The 24613-nt window shown below is 49.6% G+C and overlaps 1 protein-coding gene across 1 annotated transcript in view; it reads right to left on the bottom strand.

Annotated features, from left to right (window-relative positions):
* The window catches only part of LOC129693917 (C-type mannose receptor 2-like), a 55951-nt gene that overhangs the window by 18229 nt on the left and 13109 nt on the right, over positions 1–24613 (bottom strand). The window contains exons 6-15 of the mRNA XM_055630650.1: positions 23799–23870; positions 21357–21725; positions 19441–19517; positions 16673–17165; positions 15372–15488; positions 12553–12678; positions 9303–9671; positions 7336–7437; positions 3525–3881; positions 276–386 (exon numbers count right to left, since the gene is read on the bottom strand). Of these exons, the coding sequence (XP_055486625.1) occupies positions 276–386; positions 3525–3881; positions 7336–7437; positions 9303–9671; positions 12553–12678; positions 15372–15488; positions 16673–17165; positions 19441–19517; positions 21357–21725; positions 23799–23870 (2193 nt within the window). The remainder of the gene's footprint in view (positions 1–275; positions 387–3524; positions 3882–7335; positions 7438–9302; positions 9672–12552; positions 12679–15371; positions 15489–16672; positions 17166–19440; positions 19518–21356; positions 21726–23798; positions 23871–24613) is intronic.

Below are 24613 nucleotides of genomic sequence, written 5' to 3'. Positions count from 1 at the left end.
GTTATCTGTGATTTCACACCGCTGCTTTAAAGAATGACACGCATGCGTCCTGGCGGGGTTCTTCACGTAATCCCTCAACGTTACTCCTCATAAAATAACTATCAAACCTCGAACTGGTAAGTTCTCGTTTAATCTTACTATTTTAGATGATCAGCCCTTACAAATGCTGCTGACCTCCAGACAACTAAATAAAAATACACCGAAAAGAAAGTCGGATAATTAAACCAAAACAAAAAAGCACAACTTTTCATGTTTCTATCCCAGATGTTTCTTACTTGGTCTGAAATTCCGCCCGGATATGGTGTCCCGCAGAGTAATATCCTTGCGTTCTCCAGTAGGTGGAAGCATGTTGTCCCCAGGCAGAAGACGGCGAGGACGGGGCATGTCTGTAAAGAGTAGCAGAACACAAGGTCATGGGATAGCAGCAGAATTAGGCCAATCGGCCCGGCACCTCTAATCCTAATCGGATTAATTTATTAGCCAGGTATGTTTTGCTACATACAAATAATTTGATTTTGCCATACAGTCATACGAAAAAAAAACGCAAAACACACAAGTACATAAAAATCAACATAAGCATCCACCACAGCAGCTCCAACACACCTGGAGTATTGTGTGCAGTTTTGGTCCCCTAATTTGAGGAAGGACATTCTTGCTATTGAGGGAGTGAAGCGTATGTTCACCAGGTTAATTCCGGGATGGCGGGACTGTCATATGCTGAGAGAATGGAGCGGCTGGGCTTGTACACTGTCTGGAGTTTAGAAGGATGAGAGGATATCTTATTGAAACATATAAGATTGTTAAGGGTTTGGACACGCTAGAGGCAGGAAACATGTTCCCGATGTTGGGGGATTCCAGAACCAGGGGCCACACAGTTTAAGAATAAGGGGGAACCATTTAGAATGAAGATGAGGAAACACTTTTTCTCACAGAGAGTTGTGAGTCTGTGCAATTCTCTGCCTCAGAGGGCGGTGGAGGCCGGTTCTCCGGATGCTATCAAGAGAGAGCTAGATAGGCCTCTTAAAAATAGTGGAGTCAGGGGATATGGGAAGAAGACAGGAACGGGGTGCTGATTGGGGATGATCAGTCATGATCACATTGAATGGTGGTGCTGGCTCGAAGGGCTGAATGGCCTCCTCCTGCTCCTATTGTCTATTGTCTATTCCCCACTGTGATGGATACAATAAAATATTTTCTTCATTCCTCCTTTTGCTCCCCACGGTCGGGGCAGTCGAACCGTCCGCAGTCGGGGCGATCGCAGATCCTGTGGCCTGGGGCTCCCGAAGTCGCTCCCGAAACAGGGACCGCGAACCCCACGATGTTATATCCCCAGGCTCCCGCGGTTGGAGGTGCCCGAGGTCGATCCCCGGCAAGAGGCCGCCAGCTCCTCGATGTTAGACGGCAGCGCGGACAGAGATACGGTACGTTATCGGGGGGAAAGAGTTCTCCCCACACAATGCCAAACTAAAGGAACTAAGACTAAAAATAACAAAGAAGAAACAGACGCAGCGATTGTTCGGCACCGTTCAATCACGCATCTCTCCCTCCTAACAACATTCTCCTGCCCTTAATTTAGCGGTACAGCAAACGCAGACACATGTATGCATACACGCATACATCATACAGCCACACACTCACACACACACGCAGACATACATACAGGCACACTCTTTCATACACACAGACACACACACACACACACACATGGACATACAGACACACACACAAACATACAAGCACATGTAGGCACATATACATCCATATATACACAAATACACATATACATCAAAGATAGACAAATAATGCTGGAGTAACTCAGCGGGACAGGCAGCATCTCTGGGGAGAAGGAACTTCGTCAGACTGATGCCAGGGGAGGGGGGTGGGACAGAGATAGAATGTAGTCAAATACAGTAAGACTAGTGGGATAACTGGCAAGCGGATGGAGAGAGAGGGAAAGCAAGGGCTATCTGAAGTTGGAGAAGTCAATGTTCATACCGCTGGGGTGTAAACTACCCAAGCAAAATATGAAATTTGGAGGAACAGCACCTCATATTTCACTTGGGCAGTTTACACCCCAGCAGTATGAACATTGACTTCTCTAACTTCAAATAGCCCTTGCTTTCCCTCTCTCTCCATCCCCTCCCCCTTCCCAGTTCTCCCACTAGTCTTATGCCCCCTGTCCCACTTAGGAAATCTGAACGGAAACCTCTGGAGACTTTGCGCCCCACCCAAGGTTTCCGTGCGCTTCCCGGAGGTTGCAGGTGGTTGCCGGAGGTTGCAGGCAGTGGAAGCAGGTGGGGAGACTGACAAAAACCTCCGGGAACTGCACGGAAACCTGGGTGGGGCGCAAAGTCTCCAGAGGTTTCCGTTCAGGTTTCATAAGTGGGACAGGGGCATTACTGTCTCCGAATACATTCTATCTTTGTCCCACCCCCTCCCCTGACATCAGTCTGAAGAAGGGTCTTGACCCGAAACGTCGCCCATTCTATCTCTCCAGAGATGCTGCTTGGCCTGCTGAGTTACTCCAGCATTTTGTGTCTACCTTCGAGTTAAACCAGCATCTGCAGTTCTTTACTACACATATACATACATCCACAGAGACAGACAAACACACCCACATAGACATGCATAGACACGCATACACACACACACACACACACGCGCGCGCGAGGCTTTAGCCGTGGGCCCTGTGGACGGTAACATCGGGAGCTGACCTGGTTGGTGACCAACTCCGAACTCCAGCAACAGCAGCTTCGTCCGCTCCTGAATCGTGGGGCTTGAACCGGCCCGTTCGCGGGGCCTTTCATCGCCCGGCGGGGGCTTCAACATCGGGAGCCTCGATCACCTTGACGCAGCAATTTGACCGCGGGGCAGTGGAAGATCCTGCAGCCGATCTTAAGTTGTGCCGGGCGATGAAAGGCCCCGCGAACGGGCCGATTCAAGCTCCTATCTATGATCTTTGCTCCACCAGGCCATCTCCCTCCTCCAATCACTGCGCTCTTTCTTCAGTCTCACCCCCCTACTTCCGCCTCTGACCAACACCTCCCTCCTCCAATCATCGCACTGAATCATCATGTCCCAACCCCCTCCCCCACTGCCTGCTGACTGATGTCCCTCTTGTCCAATCGGTGCCCACGATCATAATTCCCACCCCCCCCTGTCTCGCGGAAAGCGGAGATTTTTAATGGGTTTTTTTCACCGAATTTCAAAATCCGGATTACAAAACATGGGGGGGTGGTGTCTAAACATGGGGGGTGGGGCGTGTCACCCTCTTTACCCCCTGGGATTTCCGCCCAGGCACATATGAATAAGTTTATTGGCCAAGTATTCACATACAAGGAATTTGCCTTGGTGCTCTGCCCGCAAGTGACAACATGAAATACAGTGACAGTTAAGAGTGATACATAAAACATTGAACATTAATAATAAAACCAAATATACACACACACACACACATAGCCTGGTCACACTAATACCCTCCCACCCGCCCCGTGTCCCCCCGTGTTACCTGTGCCCTCACGTACCCAGGTAGCAGATGAAGGGGAAGAGAGTGTCGCACGTCTCCTCGGCCCAGCCTTTGTTGGAGGCGTAGGTACACATGGGCACTCCGGTGGTGTATTTGAAGGGGTAGGTGGGCGACCAGTTGGCATACTGGTACACGTCACCGTTCGACCAGCTCCAGGTCCCCAGTTGGCCGGTGAAGAGACCGATCCACTTCACCTGGGCAAGGAGCGGGCTCAAAATCTCCGTCTCCTCCTTGCTGCGGATGCTCAGCAGCCCCGTGTAGTGGCGTTGGCAGTATTCCCGCGCCTCTGTCCAGTTGTTCCTCTGCTCAATCAGGAAGTACAGCCTCTCCTCCGTCCCAATGCTCTGAACATGCCCTGGGAAAAATGATCGGGTGCCAGTCAAACAACTTCTCAAACAATAGACCATAGACGATAGGTGCAGGAAGAGGCCATTCGGCCCTTCGAGCCAGCACCGCCATTCAATAGACAATAGACGATAGGTGCAGGAGGAGGCCATTCGGCCCTTCGAGCCAGCACCGCCATTCAATAGACAATAGACGATAGGTGCAGGAGGAGGCCATTCGGCCCTTCGAGCCAGCACCGCCATTCAATAGACAATAGGCAATAGGTGCAGGAGTAGGCCATTCGGCCCTTCGAGCCAGCACCGCCATTCAATAGGCAATAGACAATAGGTGCAGGAGGAGGCCATTCGGCCCTTCGAGCCAGCACCGCCATTCAATAGACAATAGACGATAGGTGCAGGACGAGGCCATTCGGCCCTTCGAGCCAGCACCGCCATTCAATGTGATCATGGCTGATCATCCCCAATCAGTACCCCGTGCCTGCCTTCCCCCCATATCCCCTGACTCCGCTATCTTTAAGTACCCTATCTAGCTCTCTCTTGAAAATATCCAGAGAACCGGCCTCCACCGCCGAGGCAGAGAATTCCACAGACTCACAACTCTCTGCGTGGAAAAGTGTTTCCTCGTCTCCGTTCTAAATGGCCAGCCCCTTATTCTTAAACTGTGTGGCCCCTGGTTCTGGACTCCCCCAACATTTCATTCCACTTTTCAATTCACGGCACATCTCGTATGTGTATGTGATGAGTAAACGTGACTTTGACTTTGACATCGGGAACATGTTTCCTGCCTCTAGCGTGTCCAAACCCTTAACAATCTTATATGTTTCAATAAGATTCCCTCTCATCCTTCTAAACTCCAGAGTGCACAAGCCCAGCTGCTCCATTCTCTCAGCGTATGACAGTCCCGCCATCCCGGGAATTAACCTTGTAAACCTACGCTGCACTCCCTCAATAGCAAGAATGTCCTTCCTCAAATTAGAGGACCAAACCAGCCACCTCCAACAACTTGTCCTGGCTCACCCACGCTGAGGCAAAGACCAAGAGAGCACACCAACGCCTCCACTTCCTTAGAAGACTGGGGAAGTTTGGCATGTTCCCAACCATTCTTACTTTAGTTGAGTTCAGTTTAGAGATACAGTGCGGAAACAGGCCCTTCGGCCCACCTGGTCCGCGCCGACCAGCGATCCCCGCACATTAACACACTCGGGACATTTTTTACATTTACACCAAGCCAATTAACCTACAAACCACTATATGGTCTTTGGAGTGTGGGAGGAAACCGAAGATCTCGGAGAATGTCACGGGGAGAACATACAAACTCAGTAGAGACGGCACCCGTAGTTGGGATCGAACCCAATTTTATTTAGTTCACATGTTTAATTGATAATGTTTTATTATTAATGTTTCAGGTTTTATGTGCCATACTTAATCGTCACTGTATGTCATGTTGTCACTTGTTGGCGGAGCACCAAGGCAATTTCCTTGTATGTGAATACTTGGCCAATAAACTTATTCATTCATTCATTCATTAACACCATCCAATACCTACTAGGGACAATATTTTTTTACATTTACCAAGCCCATTAAACTACAAACCTGTACGTCTTTGGAGTGCGGGAGGAAACCGAAGATGTCGGAGAAAACCCACACAGATCACGTGGAGAACGTGCAAACTCCGTGCAGTCAGCACCCGTGGTCAGGATCGAACCCTTGGTCTCCGGCGCTGCATTCGCTGTAAGGCAGCAACTCTACCGCTGCGCCTCCGTGACCGCCCTTCATAAGATGATCATTCTTCATAAGATCATAGGTGATGGGAGCAGAATTAGGCCATTTGGCCCGTCGAGTCTTCTCCGCCATTCAATCGTGGCTGATCTATCTCTCCCTCCTCAAATCTCCTCCTCATAACCGTAAGTGAGTTCCCGTAACAATCTCACCAACTTCTACAGATGCGCCGCAGCAAGCATTTTATTGGGATACATCTCAGCCGCGGTTTGGGAACCAAGAGCACAAGAAATCGCAGCCAATTGTGGACGCAGCCCAGACCATCGCACAAACCAACCTCCCTTCCCCTTGACTCCATTTATACCTCACGCGACATTGAACCAGACTTCAGACTCCATTTGCATTCACTCTCTGTCTACAGAGTCGATAGACTGAGCAACCTCTTGGTTGGTTCTTGGTTTCTTGGTCCTCCAAAATATCCCAAATGGAATTTAAACTTTAAACCTCCTCTGATAGACGTTGTTTAGTATATTGTCACTTTTGCCGAGGTACGGTGAGAAGTGAAAAGCTTTTTGTTGCGTGCTAACCAGTCATCGGGAACCACAATACATGATTACAATCACCCCATTTACGGTGCATAGACATATGATAAAGGAATAATGTTTAGTGCAAGGTAATGCTAGTAAAGTCCGATTAAAGATAGTCCGAGGGTCACCAAAGAGGTAGATAGCAGTTCAGCGCTGCTCTCTGGCAGTGGAAGGTTGATTCAGTTGTCTAATAACAGCTGGGAAGAAACGGTGTGTGTTTTCACATTTCTCCAATACCTGGAGTATTGTGTGCAGTTTTAGTCCCCTAATTTGAGGAAGGACATTCTTGCTATTGAGGGAGTGCAGCGTAGATTCACCAGGTTAATTCCCGGGATGGCGGGACTGTCATATGCTGACAGAATGGAGCGGCTGGGCTTGTACACTCTGGAGTTTAGATGGATGAGAGGGTTTCTTATTGAAACATACAAGATTATTAAGGGTTTGGACACGCTAGAGGCAGGACACATGTTCCCGATGTTGGGGGAGTCCAGAACCAGAGGCCACACACAGTTTGAGAATAAGGGGTAAGCCATTTAGAACGGAGACAAGGGAACACTTTCTCTCACAGCGAGTTGTGAGTCTGTGGAATTCTCTGCCTCAGAGGGCGGTAGAGGGTAATTCTCTGGATGCTTTCAAGAGAGAGCTAGATAGGGCTCTTAAAGATAGCGGAGTCAGGGGATATGGGGAGAATGCAGGAACGGGGTACTGATTGCGGATGATCAGCCATGATCACATTGAATGGCGGTGCTGGCTCGAAGGGCCGAATGGCCTCCTCTTGCACCTGTTGTCTATTGTGTACAGCTTTTGCCCGACGGGAGAGGGGAGAAGAGGGAGTGGCCGGGCTGCGACTGGTCCTTGATGATGCTGTTGGCCTTGCTGGAGGCAGCGTGAGGTGTAGATGGAGTCAATCGGAGGGAGATTGACACAAAAGGTTTCTCTGACTGGAGGGAAGGAATGGGAAGTTAGTTTGCGTGATGGTCTGGGCTGCGTCTGCAATGTCTTGTGGTCTTGGACGAAGCTGTTCCCCAACCAAGCTGTGATGCATCCCGATACAATGCTCTCTGTGGAGCACCTATGGATCTCTCAGGAAGACATTCTAAGTTTCCTCCAATCTCGCTATTAGCATCTGCTCTGTGTGTCGTTTGGAAGTCATTCTCACCCGACTGCTTTGGGTACAAGGCTTGCGCTGGCGGCTTGCGTTGTTTATCTCCCAGTTCTGCAGGATAGCTGTTGGCCTCGGGCGTCCTTGCCTGCTGAACCTCTGTAAGACAGAAGATTTATCACTCTGTGAAAGGAGGAACTGCAGATGCTGCTTTAAACCGAAGATAGACACAAAAAACTGGAGTCTCTCAGCGGGACAGGCTGCAACTCTGGAGAGGTGGAATGGGTGACGTTTCGGGCCTGAAGAAGGGTCTCGATGGGTCTGGGTGAATTGAGGCAAACGAGGATACAGGTAATAAAGGTAGACAGAAATGCTGGAGAAACTCGGCGGGCGAGGCAGCATCTATGGAGCGAAGGAAATAGGCGACTGAAGAAGGATCTTCGGGTCGAGACGGGTCGAGATCCTTCTTCAGACTGATGGAGGGTCTGAAGAAAGGTCTCGACCTGTCTGAAGAAGGCTCTCGGTCTGAAGCATTATTCTGAAGAAGAATTGACAATTTACAGGCGCCAACTGGCCTACAAACCTGCATGTCTTTGGAGTGTGGGACAAAACCGGAGCACCCGGAGCAAACCCACGCGATCTCAGGATCACTGCACCCATAGTCAGGATCGTACCTGGGTCTCTGACGCTGTGAGCTGCGCCACCGTGCCACCCCTAGTCTTTAGTGTGTGCAGGATAGTACCAGCGGACCCGCTGGGCCGAAGGTCCTCTTTCCACACTGTATGTCTGAAGTCTAAAGTGGCAAGTCTCAAGGGCCTGTCCCACTTGGCTGTCATTTACACGACAGGCCGGCAGTGACTGACGCGTGATGGTTACGCGTGTCATCATGTGTCCACACAGCCTTCTGGATCGCGTGACGTCATTTGAAGATAGACACAAAATGCAGGAGTAACTCAGCGGGACTGGTAGCATCTCTGGAGGGAAGGAATGGATGATGTTTCGGGTCGAGACTCTTCTTCAGTCTGAAAGACAGGACTCGACCCGAAACGTCTCCCATTCCTTTTCTCCAGAGATGCTGCCTGTCCCGCTGAGTTACTCCAGCTTTCTGTGTCGATCTACAATCGTCTTAGAAACACAGAAACATAGACAATAGGTGCAGGAGTAGAGGCCATTCTGCCCTTCAAGCCTGCACCGCCATTCGATATGATCATGTCTGATCATCCAACTCAGTATCCCATTCCTGCCTTCTCTCCATACCCCCTGATCCCTTTAGCCACAAGGGCCACATCTAACTCCCTCTTAAATATAGCCAATGAACTGTGGCCTCAACTACCTTCTGTGGCAGAGAATTCCACAGATTCACCACTCTGTGTAAAAAATGATTTTCTCATCTTGGTCCTAAAAAACTTCCCCCTTATCCTTAAACTGTGACCCCCCTAGTTCTGGACTTCCCCAACATCGGGAACAATCTTCCTGCATCTAGCCTGTCCAACCCCTTAAGAATTTTGTAAGTTTCTATAAGATCCCCCCTCAATCTTCTAAATTCTAGCGAGTGCAAGCCGAGTCTATCCAGTCTTTCTTCATATGAAAGTCCTGACATCCCAGGAATCAGTCTGGTGAGCCTTCTCTGTACTTCCTCTATGGCAACAATGTCTTGTCCCCCGCTCTGGGAGTAGGAGTGGGGGGCGGATCCGGACCGCAACGGCCGTGAGCCCCAGGCCAAGCTCGGCGATCGCTTGCCTGCTTCTGCTGCTGTTGGATGTGAGACTTTACGCCGTGCCAGGGTGTCCCACTTTGGCCGTCATTTACGCGACAGGCCGGTGGCGCGCGATGATTTCGTGCAGAAGGAAATCCTGGAGCGCTGCGCGATACTTCACACTCCTCCACGCCACCCCATGCGCCCGTCCCACGCTACCCACATGCTGCCAGGTCGAGTAAATGGCGCGCAAATGGGACGGGCCCTTTAAAGTCTAAGATGCGCTTGGAAATGAGTGAAGCAGGCGAGCTTGTCCCGTGGTCCGTACCTGCGTAGCAAATGAAGGAGAGGGCGAAATCGCACTGTAGTCCAAACCACTCTTCGCGGTCAGTGGAGACGCAGACGTGCGAGGTGGCGCTGAACTGCTCCTGGTACCACAGAGCCCAGTTGGAATAGGTGAAATTGTCTCCATTCACCCACTTCCAGCCACTGTTTTTCAGCTCCTCGTTGTGGAGGCCAATCCATTTCCACTCCCCCTGGCCCAGCATGGAGCTGACCAGCGCCTCCTCCCTGGGCGTCCTGAAACTCACCAGGTCGGTGTAGTTTCTCCGGCAGTGGTCTCTCGCATCCTTCCAGGTCTTCTCCTGCCGAACCACAGAGTACTCCCTGTCTCCCCCTTCCTGAGTCAACGGCCGACCTTGAAAGAGGGCACAGAAACAAGGAACTGCAGGTGCTGGCAGACCGAGAAAAAGACACAGCGGTGGAGTGGTAGGCTTGAGCAGAAATCCGTTCCCCCACCCCCGCACCCCCACCCCCACCCCACATGTTTTAAGAGGTCTGGGACAATCCCTCCCTCCCCCTCCATGTTTTGTAATTCGGATTTTAAAATTCTTTGAAAGAAAAACCTACTAAAAATCTCTGCTTTCCGCAAGACAATGGGGGTGGGACTGATGATCGAGGGCACCGATTGGACGAGAGAGACATCGGTCAGCTGCCATTGGGGAGGGGGGGACATAATGATTCAGCGCGATGATTGGAGGAGGGAGACGTCCTGGTGGAGCAAAGATCATGGAGCGGAGCTTGAATCGACCCGTTCGCGGAGCCTTTCATCGCCCGGTGCGGCTTAAAATTGGCCGCGGAAACTTCCACCGCCCGGCGGTCAAATTGTTGCATCGAGGCGGCCGAGGCTCCCTATGTTGAAGCCCCCGCCGGGCGATGGAAGATCCCGCTGGCCGGTTTTAAGCCGCACCGGGCGATGAAAGGCCCCACGAACGGGCCGATTCAAGCCCCACGATTCGGGGCGGATGAAGCTGCTGTTGCTGGAGTTCGGAGTCGGTCACCAACCAGGTCAGCTCCCGATGTTACCGTCCACAGGGCCCACGACCGAAGCCTCCGAAGCCTTGTGTGTGTGTGTGCGGCCACCAAGGAATTGTGTGGTCCCCCCCACGTTTTGATATCGATTTCCACCCCCTCTGGCAGTAGGGTTACCACCTCACAATGCCAGAGACCTGGGTTCAATGGGGATGCTGTTTGTACGGAGTTTGTACCTATGACCACGTGGGTTTTTCTGGGTGCTCCGGTTTCCTCCCGCACTCCAAAGATGTGCAGGTTTGTAGGTTAATTGCCTTCTGTAAATTGTAAATTGGTGTTTGGAAACATAGAAAATAGGTGCAGGAGGAGGCCATTCAGCCCTTCGAGCCAGCACCACCATTCATTGTGATCATGGCTGATGGTCCACAATCAATAACCCGTGCCTGCCTTCTCCCCGTATCCCCTGACTCCACTAGCCCCTAGAGCTCTTTCTAACTCTCTCTTACATCCATCCAGTGACTCGGCCTCCACTGCCCTCTGTGTAGGATGGTGCTAATGTATGGGGTGATCGCTGGTCTCGGGGGAACGATGGGCCTCGTTATACCCTGTACATCTAAAGTACAAAGACACCGAATGCTGGATTAACTCAGCGACTCAGGCAGAATTTCTGGAGAACATGAACAGGTGATGTTTCGGTTTCGGAACCCTTCTTAAGACCATCCCTAAAATGTCGCCTATCCATCTTCTCCAGAGATGCTGCCGGACCCGTTAAGTTACTCCAACACTCTGCGTCTTTCCATTAGAAGAAAACATAAAGATCTTTCACTGAAATCTTGCAGCTCAGAAGAACAGTGCTAGAATTTGATGTAACTCTTTGTCATGTCGATCCTGACCACGGGTGCTGTCTGTGCGGAGTTTGCATTTTCTCCCTGTGACCGCGCGGTTTTCCTCCAGGTGCACGGGTTTCTTCCCACATCCCAAAGACGTGTGGGTTCACAGGTTAGTGGCCTCTGTGGAATCGCCTCCAATGTGCAGGGATCTGGATTGGAATGTGGGTCAACACACAACTAGTGCGATTGGGTGACCGAGGGCCAGCATGGACTTGGTGGGCCGAAGGGCCTGTTTCCACGTGGCATCTCTAAACCAAACACTTGGCAGAGCGTGGATTTCAAGGGGGATCTGGAGAATGATGGAAGGGTCCTTGTCACAGTTCATGCCGAACATTGCTCCGATTCACACAGGTTGTTCCCAGGGACACATTCGGACACGATATCAAGCGCGGCTGGAAGGTCATCAACTCGGTGAAAGATGGTCTGGACCGAACTTTGTTGACCTCCCACTGGAGCGAGTTGTCCGTCGGGGAATGTTGCCAACTGGCCCTCTCCAGACTGCAGGAGGACTTGCTGAGGGACGCACTGAAGCTCGGTGCAGCCAACACCAAGACTCAGAGGGGGAGGACCACATTCCAAGGTTCTTCAGCTGCCGGGCATTGGGGGGCAGAGACCTGTGGGGACATTCCTCAAACAAGGGGAGGTGTATCACCCCAGGGGGCCACAAGAGTGACAATCTATTTTGATTAAGGATCGGGTTAGGATTAAGGTAGCTCTTTATTCCTTGGAGCGCAGGAAGATTATGGATGATCTTTCTCAGGTGTACAAGATCACAGACAATAGACAATAGGTGCAGGAGTAGGCAATTTTTTTCACAGACAGTTGTGAGTCTGTGGAATTCTCTGCCTCAGAGGGCGGTGGAGGCCGGTTCTCCGGACACTTTTTTAAATTTTATTTTATCGGGATCATTAAGATCATTAAGGGTTTGGACACGCTAGAGGCAGGAAACATGTTCCCGATGTTGGGGGAGTCCTGAACCAGGGGCCACACACAGTTTAAGAATAAGGGGCAAGTCATTTAGAACGGAGACGAGGAAACACTTTTTCACACAGAGAGTTGTGAGTCTGTGGAATTCTCTGCCTCAGAGGGCGGTGGAGGCCGGTTCTCTGGAAGCTTTCAAAAGATACCTAGATCAGGCTTTTAAAGATAGCGGAGTCAGGGGGATATGGGGAGAAGGCAGGAACGGGGTACTGATTGGGAATGATCAGCCATGATCACATTGAATGGCGGTGCTGGCTCGAAGGGCCAAATGGCCTCCTCCTGCACCTATTGTCTATTGTCTTAGAAATTGAGAAAATAGGAGGAGTGTTTGCAGGGGTGTTCATTTTAATTCCGAATAAAGCTTGAAATTTAAAAAAAGGGTTGGAACATTCTTACCTTCCATATAAGGCGACTTGGATTTATGGTGCAGAGATTGGCTTAGGATCTTTTCACTTCCCACCATATTCCCGAATTGCCCAATTAAAGCCGCTTCTTCATCTGTGATGGATAATACTGGCAGTTCTGTTGAGAGAGTTTAAAAGAAAAAATGTATATAGGTTCTGGGAGCAGAATTAGGCCATACAGCCGATCGAGTCTACTCCGCCATTCAATCACGGCTGACCTATCTTTCCCCCTCAACCCCAAGGAACTGATTGTGGACATTGGAAGGGGTAGGAGGGGGACCCACAGTCCCGTTTATATCAACGGGTCGATGGGGGAAAGGGTCAAGAGCTTCAAATTCCTGGGCGTGCACATCTCTGAAGATCTCTCCTGGTCCCAGCACACTGATGCAATTATAAAGAAAGCTCATCAGCGCCTCTACTTCCTGAGAAGATTACGGAGAGTCGGCTTGTCAAGGAGGACTCTCTCGAACTTCTACAGGTGCACAGTAGAGAGCATGCTGACTGGTTGCATCGTGGCTTGGTTCGGCAACTTGAGCGCCCTGGAGCGGAAAAGAATGCAAAAAGTCATAAACACTGCCCAGTCCATCATCGGCTCTGACCTCCCCACCATCGAGGGGATCTATCGCAGTCGCTGCCTCAAAAAGGCTGGCAGCATGATCAAGGACCCACACCATCCTGGCCACACACTCATCTCCCCGCTACCTTCAGGTAGAAGGTACAGGAGCCTGAAATCTGCAACATCCAGGTTCAGGAATAGCTATTCCCCACAGCCATCTGGCTATTAAACTCCTCAAACAAAACTCTGAACATTAATAGCCCATTGCACTTGATCTGGTTATTTATGTGTGTGTACATATATATTCAATGGTATATGGACACACTGATCTGTTCTGTATTTATTTATTTATTTATGTGTGCCTACTGTGTTCTGTTGTGCTGAAGCAAAGCAAGAATTTCATTGTCCTATCTGGGACACATGACAATAAACTCTCTTGAATCTTGAATAACCCCTGACACCCGCACTAATCTAGAATCTGTGGAGGTAGGAACTGCAGATGCTGGTTTAAACTGAAGATAGACACAAAAAGCTGGAGTGACTCAGCGGGACAGGCAGCATCTCTGGAGAGAAGGAATGGGTGACGTTTCGGGTCGGGACCCTTCTTGAGAATCTGTCCGTCTCCGCCTTAAAAACATCCATTGACTTGGCCTCCACAGCCGTCTGTGGCAATGAACTCCACATATGGAGGTACAGTACAAGGAAGTGCAGGTTAATTTGGTTGAGTTTAGAGATACAGCGAGGAAACAGGCCATTTGGTCCACACCAACCAGCAAACCCCACACACTTATACAGATGGCGCAATGGGCTAAGTGTTCGGCTGGCAACCTGAAGGTGGTCGGTTCGAATCCTGCTTGGAGTGTGTACTGTCGTTGTGTCCTTGGGCAAGACACCTACCTTTGCCTGGGACTAGAGACGGAAATAAGCTGCTGATTAGCTACAATCTCACATATTTACATGCAAAATGTTAATTAATATGCATTGTCCCTATAAACAAAACATTATTATTATTATATTATTATTATTCTACACACAATTTTACCAAGCCAATAAATATATATATAAAGTACAATAAATAATGGACTAGCTAATAACTTGAGATGTTTTGCTTTAGTTTAGATCAGATTAGTTCAGTTTAGTTTATATCAGTATATTATTGTTATATGTACTGAGGTACAGTGAAAAGCTTCTGTCTTGAGCGCTATCCAGTTAGCGGAAAAGCTTTACATGATTACAATAAAGCTGTCCACAGTGTATAGGGACAGGATAAAGGGTGTAACGTTTGGTGCCAGATAGTTCGAAGGTCTCCAATGAGGTAAATGGGAGGTCAGGACCACTCTCCACTTGGTGAAAGGACGGTTCAGTTGCCTGATAACAGCAGGGAAGGAACTGTCCCTGAATCTGGAGGTGTGCGTTTTCAAACTTCTGTATCTCTTGCAATAGACAATAGGTGCAGGAGTAGGCCATTCGGACCTTCGAGCCATTCAATGTGATCATGGCTGATCATCCCCAATCTTGCCTGATGGAAGAGGGGAGAAGGGGGAGTGACCCGGGGTGAGACTGGTCCTTGATGATGCTGCTGGCCTTGCCGAGGCAGCGTGAAGTGTAGATGGAGTCAATGGAAGGGAGAATGGTTTGTGTGATGGTCCAGGCTGCATCCACAACTCCTTGCAATTTCTTGTGGTCTTGGATGGAGCTAGTCTCAAACTGCGATGAGCGGCATCCCAATAAAATGCTCCAGTATTATCTTTCCATTAAAACTTAGGTTCAAAACTTTGATATAAGATTCAAGAGAGTTTATGTCATGTGTCCCAGATAGGACAATGAAATTCTTGCTTTGCTTCAGCACAACAGAACATAGTAGGCATGAATACAGACAGATCAGTGTGTCCATATACAATTGAATATACTGTATATATACACACATAAATAAGCAGACAATGTGCAATGGGCTATTAATGTTCAGAGTTTTGTATGAGTTGAGTTTAATAGCCTGATGGCTGTGGGGAAGTAGTTATTCCTGAACCTGGACGTTGCAGTCTTCAGGCTCCTGTACCTTCTACCTGATGGCAGCAGGGAGATGAGTGTGTGGCCAGGATGGTGTGGGTCTTTGATGATGCTACCAGCCTTTTTGAGGCAGCAACTGCGATAAATCCCCTCGATGGTGGGGAGGTCAAAGCCAATGATGGACTGGGCAGTGTTTACTAATTTTTGCATATCCTTGCTTTTTAAAAGCTTAGAAGATATATTCTTACCTCCAGTAGAAGATAGATTTGTTAAGAAGGCGTCTAAGTCCTCATCCGAGTCCAATATAAAGGTAGTCTGTGAATTCCAGGCCTCTGGTTCTTCAGCACTAGAAGGTGCGGGGAGCTCTATAAAGAGTAGATAGCATGTTTGAAAGCCTTATTTCAGTTTTTAGTTTAAAGATACAGGGTACAAACAGGCCCTTTGGCCATCCGAGTCCACACTGACCAGCGATCCCTGCACACTCACACCACCCGACACACAATTTTTTTTACATTTACACTTACAATTAACCTGCAAACCTGTACGTCTTTGGAGTGTGGGAAGAAACCGGAGCACCTGGAGAAAACCCATGTGTTTCCAAAGAGTAGCACAGTGGCGGTAGAGGTCACGGTGGCACTGCCTTACAGCGAATGCAGCGCCGGAGATCCGGGTTCGATCCCGACTACGGGTGCTGTCTGTACCAAGTTTCTACGCTCTCCCCATGACCTGCGTGGGTTTTCTCAGAGATCTTTGGTTTGCGTGTAGGAACCCCATCATGAATGAGTGAGTGGGTGGGCCAAAAAGGCAGGAACGGGGTACTGATTGTGAATGATCAGCCATGATCACATTGAATCGCGGTGCTGGCTCGAAGGGCCGAATGGCCTACTCCTGCACCTGTTGTCTATTGTCTATGACTCATCTTCATCACATCTCCCGGAGTGACCGGGGTGAGATTTGACCTTGATTACACATACATAGAAACATAGAAAATAGGTGCAGGAGGAGGCCATTCGGCCCTTCGAGCCAGCACCGCCATTCATTGTGATCATGGCTGATCGTCCCCAATCAATAACCCATGCCTGCCTTCTCTCCATATCCCTTGATTCCACTAGCCCCTAGAGCTCTATCTAACTCTCTCTTAAATCCATCCAGTGATTTGGCCTCCACTGCCCTCTGTGGCAGAGAATTCCACAAATATAATATCTTGTTCAAGAAGGAACTGCAGATGCTGGAGAATCGAAAGTAGACAAAATTGCTGGGGAAACTCAGTGGGTGTGGCAGCATCTATGGAAGTCTGAAGAAGGGTTTCGGCCCAAAAAGCTGCCTATTTCCTTCGCTCCATAGATGCTGCCACTTCTGCTGAGTTTCTCCAGCAATTTTGTCTACCTTCCACAAATATAATAAATGTAGGAAAGGTTTTGGGTCGAGATTCTTCTTCAGACTGATACTCTGACTGACTGATGAAGGTCAATGTACCAAATGCCTTTTTGACTTGAAGGCCCGAATGTCCAACTTCTGTTCCTATCGGTTTCTATTGTGATTGGAATACCTGTGTAACAGATGAAGGGCAATAGGACATCGCATTGGGTGTCCACCCACTGTTCCTGGTCTATGTACACACAGCTGGGGAAGGTAACGTTGAGCTCCTGCGGATGCCAAGGCACCCAGCTGGTGTAACGAAACTTCTCTCCTGTTGTCCACTTCCACCCGTTGGACGAATGGTCGTCGTTGTACAGCCCGATCCAGAGCCACACGCTGGGGATGGCGAAACGCGTCACCACCTCCCACTCCTCCCAACTCAGGATGTTGGCGAGGTCCGTGAATCTGTTCTGACAGTAGTCCCGAGCTTCGGACCACGTCTTCAACTCTTTGATCAGATGATATCCTCTGCCCAAAGATGCCTTCGCCTGCAACGAGCCTAGGAAACACGGTAGAAAAAAAATGTCATCATTTGCCAAAGAGAAACTTGGGAATATTCCCGATGTTGGGGGGAAGTCCCGACCCAGAGGGTGGTCACACAGTTTGCGGTAGGCCATTTGGGACTGAGATGAGGAAAAACCTCTTCACCCAGAGAGTCAAGAATCAAGAGTGTCCTGTACTGTCCCACTGTACGAGTTCATTCCAAGAGCTCTCCAGAGTTTGCCCCGATTCGAACTCGGAGATTTACGGTAATGGCCACTCGTCGGTACTCGGGGCTCTCGTGGACATTTTTCAACATGTTGAAAAATCTTCACAAGTCATCCCGAGCTTACCGGCCGTTAGCGAGTCTTCCCGAGTACCTGCCGTTAGCGTTACGAGCCGCTAAGTGACGTCCCCGAGCTCCGACGTACCCGCCACGTTCATTCTCCGTGCTTACCACGAGTTTGATTTTTTTTTAAACTCGGGAGAGCTCGTGAATGAACTCGTACCGTGGGACAGGGTCAACAAATGGCCCGCACGGGACAATTAAATTCTTTCTTGCTGCAGCACAACAGAATATGTGAATATGTAAACATTGTATATAACGGGGGAAAAAAGAAAAAGAAAAAAAAAACAAAAGTTCAATAAACAGAGAGTTGTGAATCTGTGGAATTCTCTGTCACAGAAAACAGTGGAGGCCAATTCACCGGATGTTTTCAAGAGAGAGTTAGATTTAGCTCTTAGGGCTAATGGAATCAAGGGATATGGGGGAAAAGCAGGAAAAGTGACAATAAACTGAACTGTAAACGTGCTGCTGAGACGTGTTGGCCGGTGTGGGCAAGTTGGGCCGAAGGGCCTGTTTCCACGCTGTATCACTCTATAACATGGAAAACATGGGAGAAGGGTTTCGGCCTGAAACGTTGCCTATTTCCTTCGCTCCATAGATGCTGCTGCACCCGCTGAGTTCCTCCAGCACTTTTGTCTACCTGAGATATTCACAACTTGGAGGGCGGTAAACTAAGGAAAGATGAGGTTGACTGAAGAAGGGTCTCGACCGAAACATCAACCATTCCTCCTTTCCAGAGATGCTGCCTGTCCTGCTGAGTACTCCAGCATTTTGTTTTGAGTTTGAGTTTTAGAGATACAGCGCGGAAACAGGCCCTTTTCCACACACATGAACACTATCCTACACACACGAGTATACCAAGACGATTTACCTACAAATCTGTACGTCTTTGGAGTGTGGGAGGAAACCGAAGATCTTGACTACCAGGGGCGCCGGGGAGATGGCTGCCCAGCCGGCAGTCTGTTCTTCTTTTCACTCTTTTTGTTATTTTTTAGTTTGTTAAAAGTTTTTGTTTTAATGTTCAGTTTGTTTTATGTGGGGGGAGGGGGGAGGGGATCGGGGGAAACTTCTTTTCAAGTTCCTACCTTCCCGGAGATGTGATTAATATTCGGATCACATTCTCTGGGCTCTGCGGACTACCAGCCCTCGGGCTCCTCCTCCTCCTTTTTCCTTTCTTCTCCCCACGCCCACCCCCCATCAGTCTGAAGAAGGGTTTGCCTCCACCGCACTCTGAGGCAGAGAATTCCACAGACTCACAATTCTCTGTGAGAAAAAGTGTTTCCTCGTCTCCGTTCTAAATGGCCGAGAAGGGTTTCGGCCCGAAACGTTGCCTATTTCCTTCGCTCCATAGATGCTGCTGCACCCGCTGAGTTTCTCCAGCATTTTTGTCTACCATCGATGGAGCTGGAAGCCACTTCGGACTGACTTCGAACCCCACCGCGGGGCGCGGACTTAACATCGCAGCTGATCCCTTGCCTGGGATCGCTCCCACCGCGGAATTACCATCAAGGGCTCGCAGTCTCGGGAGCGGCAAGCCGGGAGCTCCAGCGTCGCGGAAGGCTCAACCTGCCCCGACACGAGGTTAGATTGCCCGGCGCGGGGGAGCTGACATCCCCCCCTGATGCGGGAGCTGATCGCCTCGACGCAGAGGGCCCGAACGCCGCCGGCTACGGTAGTCAAGATCGTCCCGTCAACGGAGGCTCGAGGCCCACGTCCGAGGAAGAACTAAAGGAAGGGATTCGAACTTTATTTCGCCTTCCATCACAGTGGGGAATGTGTAGCAGTCACTGTGGTGGATGTTCATGTTCAAATATGTTTTTTGAAGTGATCTGTTTCTTTTAATTGTATGGCTGACCCTACCAATGAAATTCCTCGTATGTTGCAAAACATACTTGGTGAATAAAATGCGATTCTGATCTCGGAGAAAACCCGCACAGGTCACGGGGAGAACGTACAAACTCCGTTACAGACAGCACCCGTAGTCAGGATCGAACCCGGGCCTCCGCCGCTGCAAGCGCTGTAAGGCAGCAACACTACCGCTGCCCCACCCTTTGTGTCTATCTCGCATTTACATTACCTGTTTCCGAATGATTAGCAGCCGTTCCAGGTATTACGTTTGTGTCGGGGTCGATCAATTTTGGTGACGGTTCTGTTGAAAGAGCACATCGTACAGGTCACCTCAATTTGGATACAGACCATTCCGACTCCTAATTCATATATTTCTGTGCCTTTTGACAAATCCTCCTCCTCCTCCTCTCTCCCACGGGTGGCTTTTTGTTTAGTTTAGTTTAGAGATACATCACGGAAACAAGCCCTTCGGCCCACCTAGTCCACACCGACCAACGATCCCGGCACATTAACATTACCCTACACACACCAGGGACAATTTACACCACACCAAGCCAATTAACCTACAAACCTGCACGTCTTTGGAGTGTGGGAGGAAACCAAAAATCTCGGACAAAACCCACGCAGGTCACGGGGAGAACGTGCAAACTCCACACAGACAGCGACAGCTGTGGGGATCGAACCCGGGTCTCTTGCGGTTTAAGGAAGCAACTCTACCACTGCGCCACCATTGTGGAACCTTCATGCCGTTGGGTTTAGTTTAGAGATACAGCGCGGAAAAACATTTTCACCCAGAGAGTTGTGAATCTGTGGAATTCTCTGCCACAGAAGGCAGTGGCGGCCAATTCACTGGATGGATTTAAGAGAAAGTTGGATGTGGCTCTCAGGGCTAACGGAATCAAGGGATATGGGAGGGAAAGCAGGAACGGGGTACTGCTTCTGGATGATCAGCCATGATCATATTGAATAGCGGTGCTGGCTCTTAGGGCCGAATAGCCCTATTTCACATAGACAATAGACAATAGGTGCAGGAGTCGGCCATTCGGCCCTTCGAGCCAGCACCGCCATTCAATGTGATCATGGCTGATCATCCCCAATCAGTACCCCGTTCCTGCCTTCTCCCCATATCCCCTGACTCCGCTATTTTTAAATGCCCTATCTAGCTCTCTCTTGAAAGTATCCAGAGAACCGGCCTCCACCGCCCTCTGAGGCAGAGAATTCCACAGACTCACAACTCTCTAGGTGAAAAAGTGTTTCCTCGTCTCCGTTCTGAATGGTTTACCCCTTATTCTTAAACTGTGTGTGGCCCCTGGTTCTGGACTCCCCCAACATCGGGAACATGTTTCCTGCCTCTAGCGTGTCCAAACCCTTAATAATCTTGTATGTTTCAATTAGATACCCTCTCATCCTTCTAAACTCCACAGAGTTTACAAGCCCAGCCGCTCCATTCTCTCAGCATATGACAGTCCCGCCATCCCGGGAATTAACTTTGTAAACCTATGCTGCACTCCCTCAATAGCAAGAATGTCCTTCTCAAATTAGGGGACCAAAACTGCACACAATACTCCAGGTGTGGTCCCACTAGGGCCCTGTACAACTGCAGATGGACCTCTTTGCTCCTATACTCGACTCCTCTTGTTATAAAAGCCAAGAGACAGTCCATTCGCTTTCTTCACTGCCTGCTGTACCTGCATGCTTAAAGCCCTGTCCCACGTTTTGAGTTCATTCCAAGAGCTCTCCCGAGTTTGCCCAGATTCGAACTCGGAGATTTACGGTAATGGCCGCTCGTCGGTACTCGGGGCTTTCGTGGAGATTTTTCAACATGTTGTCAACGTTGTCAACATGTTGAAAAATCTTCAAGAGTCTTCCCGAGCTTACCTGCCGTTAGCGAGTCTTCCCGAGTATCTGCCGTTAGCGTTATGAGCCACTAAGAGACGTCCATGAGCTCCGACGTACCCGCTACGTTCATTCCCCGTGCTTACCACGAGTTTGATTTTTATTTTAATTTGGGAGAGCTCTTGGAATGAACTTGTACCGTGGGACAGGGCTTTAACTTTCATTGACTGACGAACAAGGACCCTTAGATCTGCGTGGCTTTCTCTATGTTACTGTGTTTCTGTCTCTCCGTAGGCGGCAATACCTGTGTAACAGACGAAGGGAAGAGGGATATCGCAGTGGGTGTCCATCCACTGGTCAATGTCGATGTACACACAGATGGGCACGGTGGCGTTGAATTCTGGCGTGTACCAAGGCGCCCAGTTGGTGTAGTTGAAGCTCTCCCCCGTGGTCCACCGCCAGCCGTCCGGGGACTGGTCGTCATTGTGAAGTCCGATCCACAGCCAAGTGCCTCGGGCAGCGAAGACCTCGATCATCTCCTCTTCCTCCGGGCTGGGTATGCTGGCCAGATCGGTGAAACTCCTCTGGCAGTGTGCGCGCGCCTCCACCCAGCTCATCATGTCCAACACCAAGTGGTACTCCCGACCCGTCAGCTTGGAAACCAGGTTGAGACCTCGGGAGATCACATCACAGAAGCGATATCAGTTCCAGGTGACAATAGACAACAGACAATAGACTGACTCTCGGCCAACCATCTCTTCAGAGATAGTCGTCCAAAAGCTCAGGAGCCACTTCTCTGTACGTGGAATTCCAGCTCACCTTCAGACTGAAAATAGACAGTAGACAATAGGTGCAGGAGTAGGCCATTCGGCCCTTCGAGCCATTCAATGTGATCATGGCTGATCATCCCCAATTCACCAGCCAAAAGTTTAAAGACTTTGCCAATCGGTGGAACTTTCAACATGTTCCCATAGCCCATCGGGCTCACCAAACCGCGCCCTCAACTTTTCGAAGGAAAAGGTTGATGAGGCAGCTCCTTACTGTACGAGGACCGGGTGGGTTAGCAAGCCACCTGTTAGATATGGCAATTATGTTTAACCCCATTATTATTAGATGTGGCAATTTGCATTTAACATTTTAGAAATAGACAATAGGTGCAGGAGGAGGCCATTAGGCCCTTCGAGGCAGCACCGCCATTCAATGTGATCATGGCTGATCATCCACAATCAGTACCCCGTTCCTGCCTTCTCCCCCATATCCCCTGACTCCGCTATCTTTAAGAGCCCTATCTAGCTCTCTCTTGAAAGCATCCAGAGAACCGGCCTCCACCGCCCACTGAGGCAGAGAATTCCACAGACTCGCCACTCTCTGTGTGAAAAAGTGGTTCCTCATCATTGACAGCTGCTCTACATTGGTGAGACCAAGCGCAGGCTTGGCGATCGCTTCGCTGAACACCTCCGCCAGTCCGCCTTAACTAACCTGATCTCCCGGTGGCTCAACACTTCAACTCACCCTCCCATTCCCAATCCGACCTTTCTGTCCTGGGCCTCCTCCATTGCCAGAGTGAGGACCATCGCAAATTGGAGGAGCAGCACCTCATATTCCGCTTGGGCAGTTTACACCCCAGTGGTATGAACATTGACTTCTCTAACTTCAAATAGCCCTTGCTTTCTCCCTCCTTCCCCTCCCGTTCCCAATTATCCTACTAATCCACATCAGTCTAAAGGGTCTCGACCCAAAACATCACCTATTCCTTCGCTCCATAAATGCTGCCTCACCCGCTGAGTTTCTCCAGCATTTTTGTCTACCTCCTACTAGTCCTGCTGTCTCTGCCTACTTTTTCCCGCCCCCCCAAAATCAGTCTTAAGAAGGGTCTCGACCTGAAACATCACCCATTCCTTCCCTCCATAGATGCTGCCTCACCCACTGAGTTACTCCAGCATTTTGAGTCTACCTTCGATTTTATGCAGCATCTGCAGTTCTTTGTCACACAAGAGATATCAGTCTGTTGGCCGGTGTGGGCAAGTTGGGCCGAAGGGCCTGTTCCCACCCTGTATCACTCTGTGACTCTATCAGTCCGGTATCCACCAGAGATATAACATCTGACCAGCATTCACCTCCGTACAAAAGCACTGTCCTACCCACACTAGGGACAATTTACAATTTCTACCGAAGCCAATTAATCTACAGACCTGAGATAGACACAAAAAGCTGGAGTAACTCAGCAGGTCAGACAACATCTCGGAAGAAAAGGGATTGGTGACGTTTCGGTTCGAGACCCTTCCTCAGACCCAGAATGTCACCAAAAATTCCTTTTCTCCGGAGATGCTGTCTGACCCGTTGAGTTACTCCAGCTTTTTGTGTCTATCTTTGGTATAAATGAGCATCTGCAGTTCCTTCCCCCACAACCTAGAAGCTTGTGCGTCTTTGGAGTGTGGGAGGAAACTGGAGCATAAGCGGTCACGGGGAGAACGTGCAAACTCCGTACAGGCAGCACCCGTAGTCAGGATCGAACCCAGATCTTAAAGATAGCGGAGTCAGGGGATATGGGGAGAAGGCAGAAACGGGGTAATGATTGGGGATGATCAGCCATGTTCACATTGAATGGCGGTGCTGGTTCGAAGGGCCGAATGGCCTACTCCTGCACCTATTGTCTATTGTGTATTATCTCAGGTGCTGTGAGGCAGCAACTCTACCGCTGTGCCACCGTGCTGCCTCTTGTTTCTGTATTTGGTTGGGAACTTACCTATTTCAGATCGGTTGGTCGAAAGTTCGTGTGAGTTGACCAGCTCTTCACTCACATATAGTTGCTGTAGTTCTGTTGAAAGAGAAGAAAAGCTTCATAGGAAGACATATTTTGGTTTTCTCATGGGACACAAGTCTTACTGCACGAGTACCCAATACACAATAGACAATAGGTACAGGAGTAGGCCATTCGGCCCTAAAAGCTAGCACCGCCATTCAATGTGATCATGGCTGATCATCCCCAATCAGTACCCCGTTCCTGCCTTCTCCCCATATCCCCTTTCTTTAAGAGCCCTTTCTAGCTCTCTCTTGAAAGTATCCAGAGAACCGGCCTCCACCGCCCTCTGAGGCACAGAATTCCACAGACTCACGACTCTCTGTGTGAAAAAGTGTTTCCTCATCTCCGTTCTAAATAGCTTACCACTTATTCTTAAACTGTGTGGCCCATGGTTCTGGACTCCCCCAACATCGGGAACATGTTTCATAGAAACATAGAAACATAGAAATTAGGTGCAGGAGTGGCCATTCAGCCCTTCGAGCCTGCACCGCCATTCAATATGATCATGGCTGATCATCCAACTCAGTATCCCGTACCTGCCTTCTCTCCATACCCTCTGATCCTCTTAGCCACAAGGGCCACATCTAACTCCCTCTTAAATATAGCCAATGAACTGGCCTCGACTACCCTCTGCGGCAGAGAGTTCCAGAGATTCACCAATATATCACGTTTACTGCCTCTAGCGTGTCCAAACCCTTAATAATTTTATATGTTTCAATAAGATACCCTCTCATCCTTCTAAACTCCAGAGTGTACAT

Source organism: Leucoraja erinacea, unplaced genomic scaffold, assembly GCF_028641065.1.
Source record: "Leucoraja erinacea ecotype New England unplaced genomic scaffold, Leri_hhj_1 Leri_476S, whole genome shotgun sequence".
In the NCBI taxonomy this organism is placed as follows: domain Eukaryota; kingdom Metazoa; phylum Chordata; class Chondrichthyes; order Rajiformes; family Rajidae; genus Leucoraja; species Leucoraja erinaceus.
Note: the sequence above shows the minus strand (reverse complement) of the source record. Positions and strands in the feature narration are given on the sequence as shown.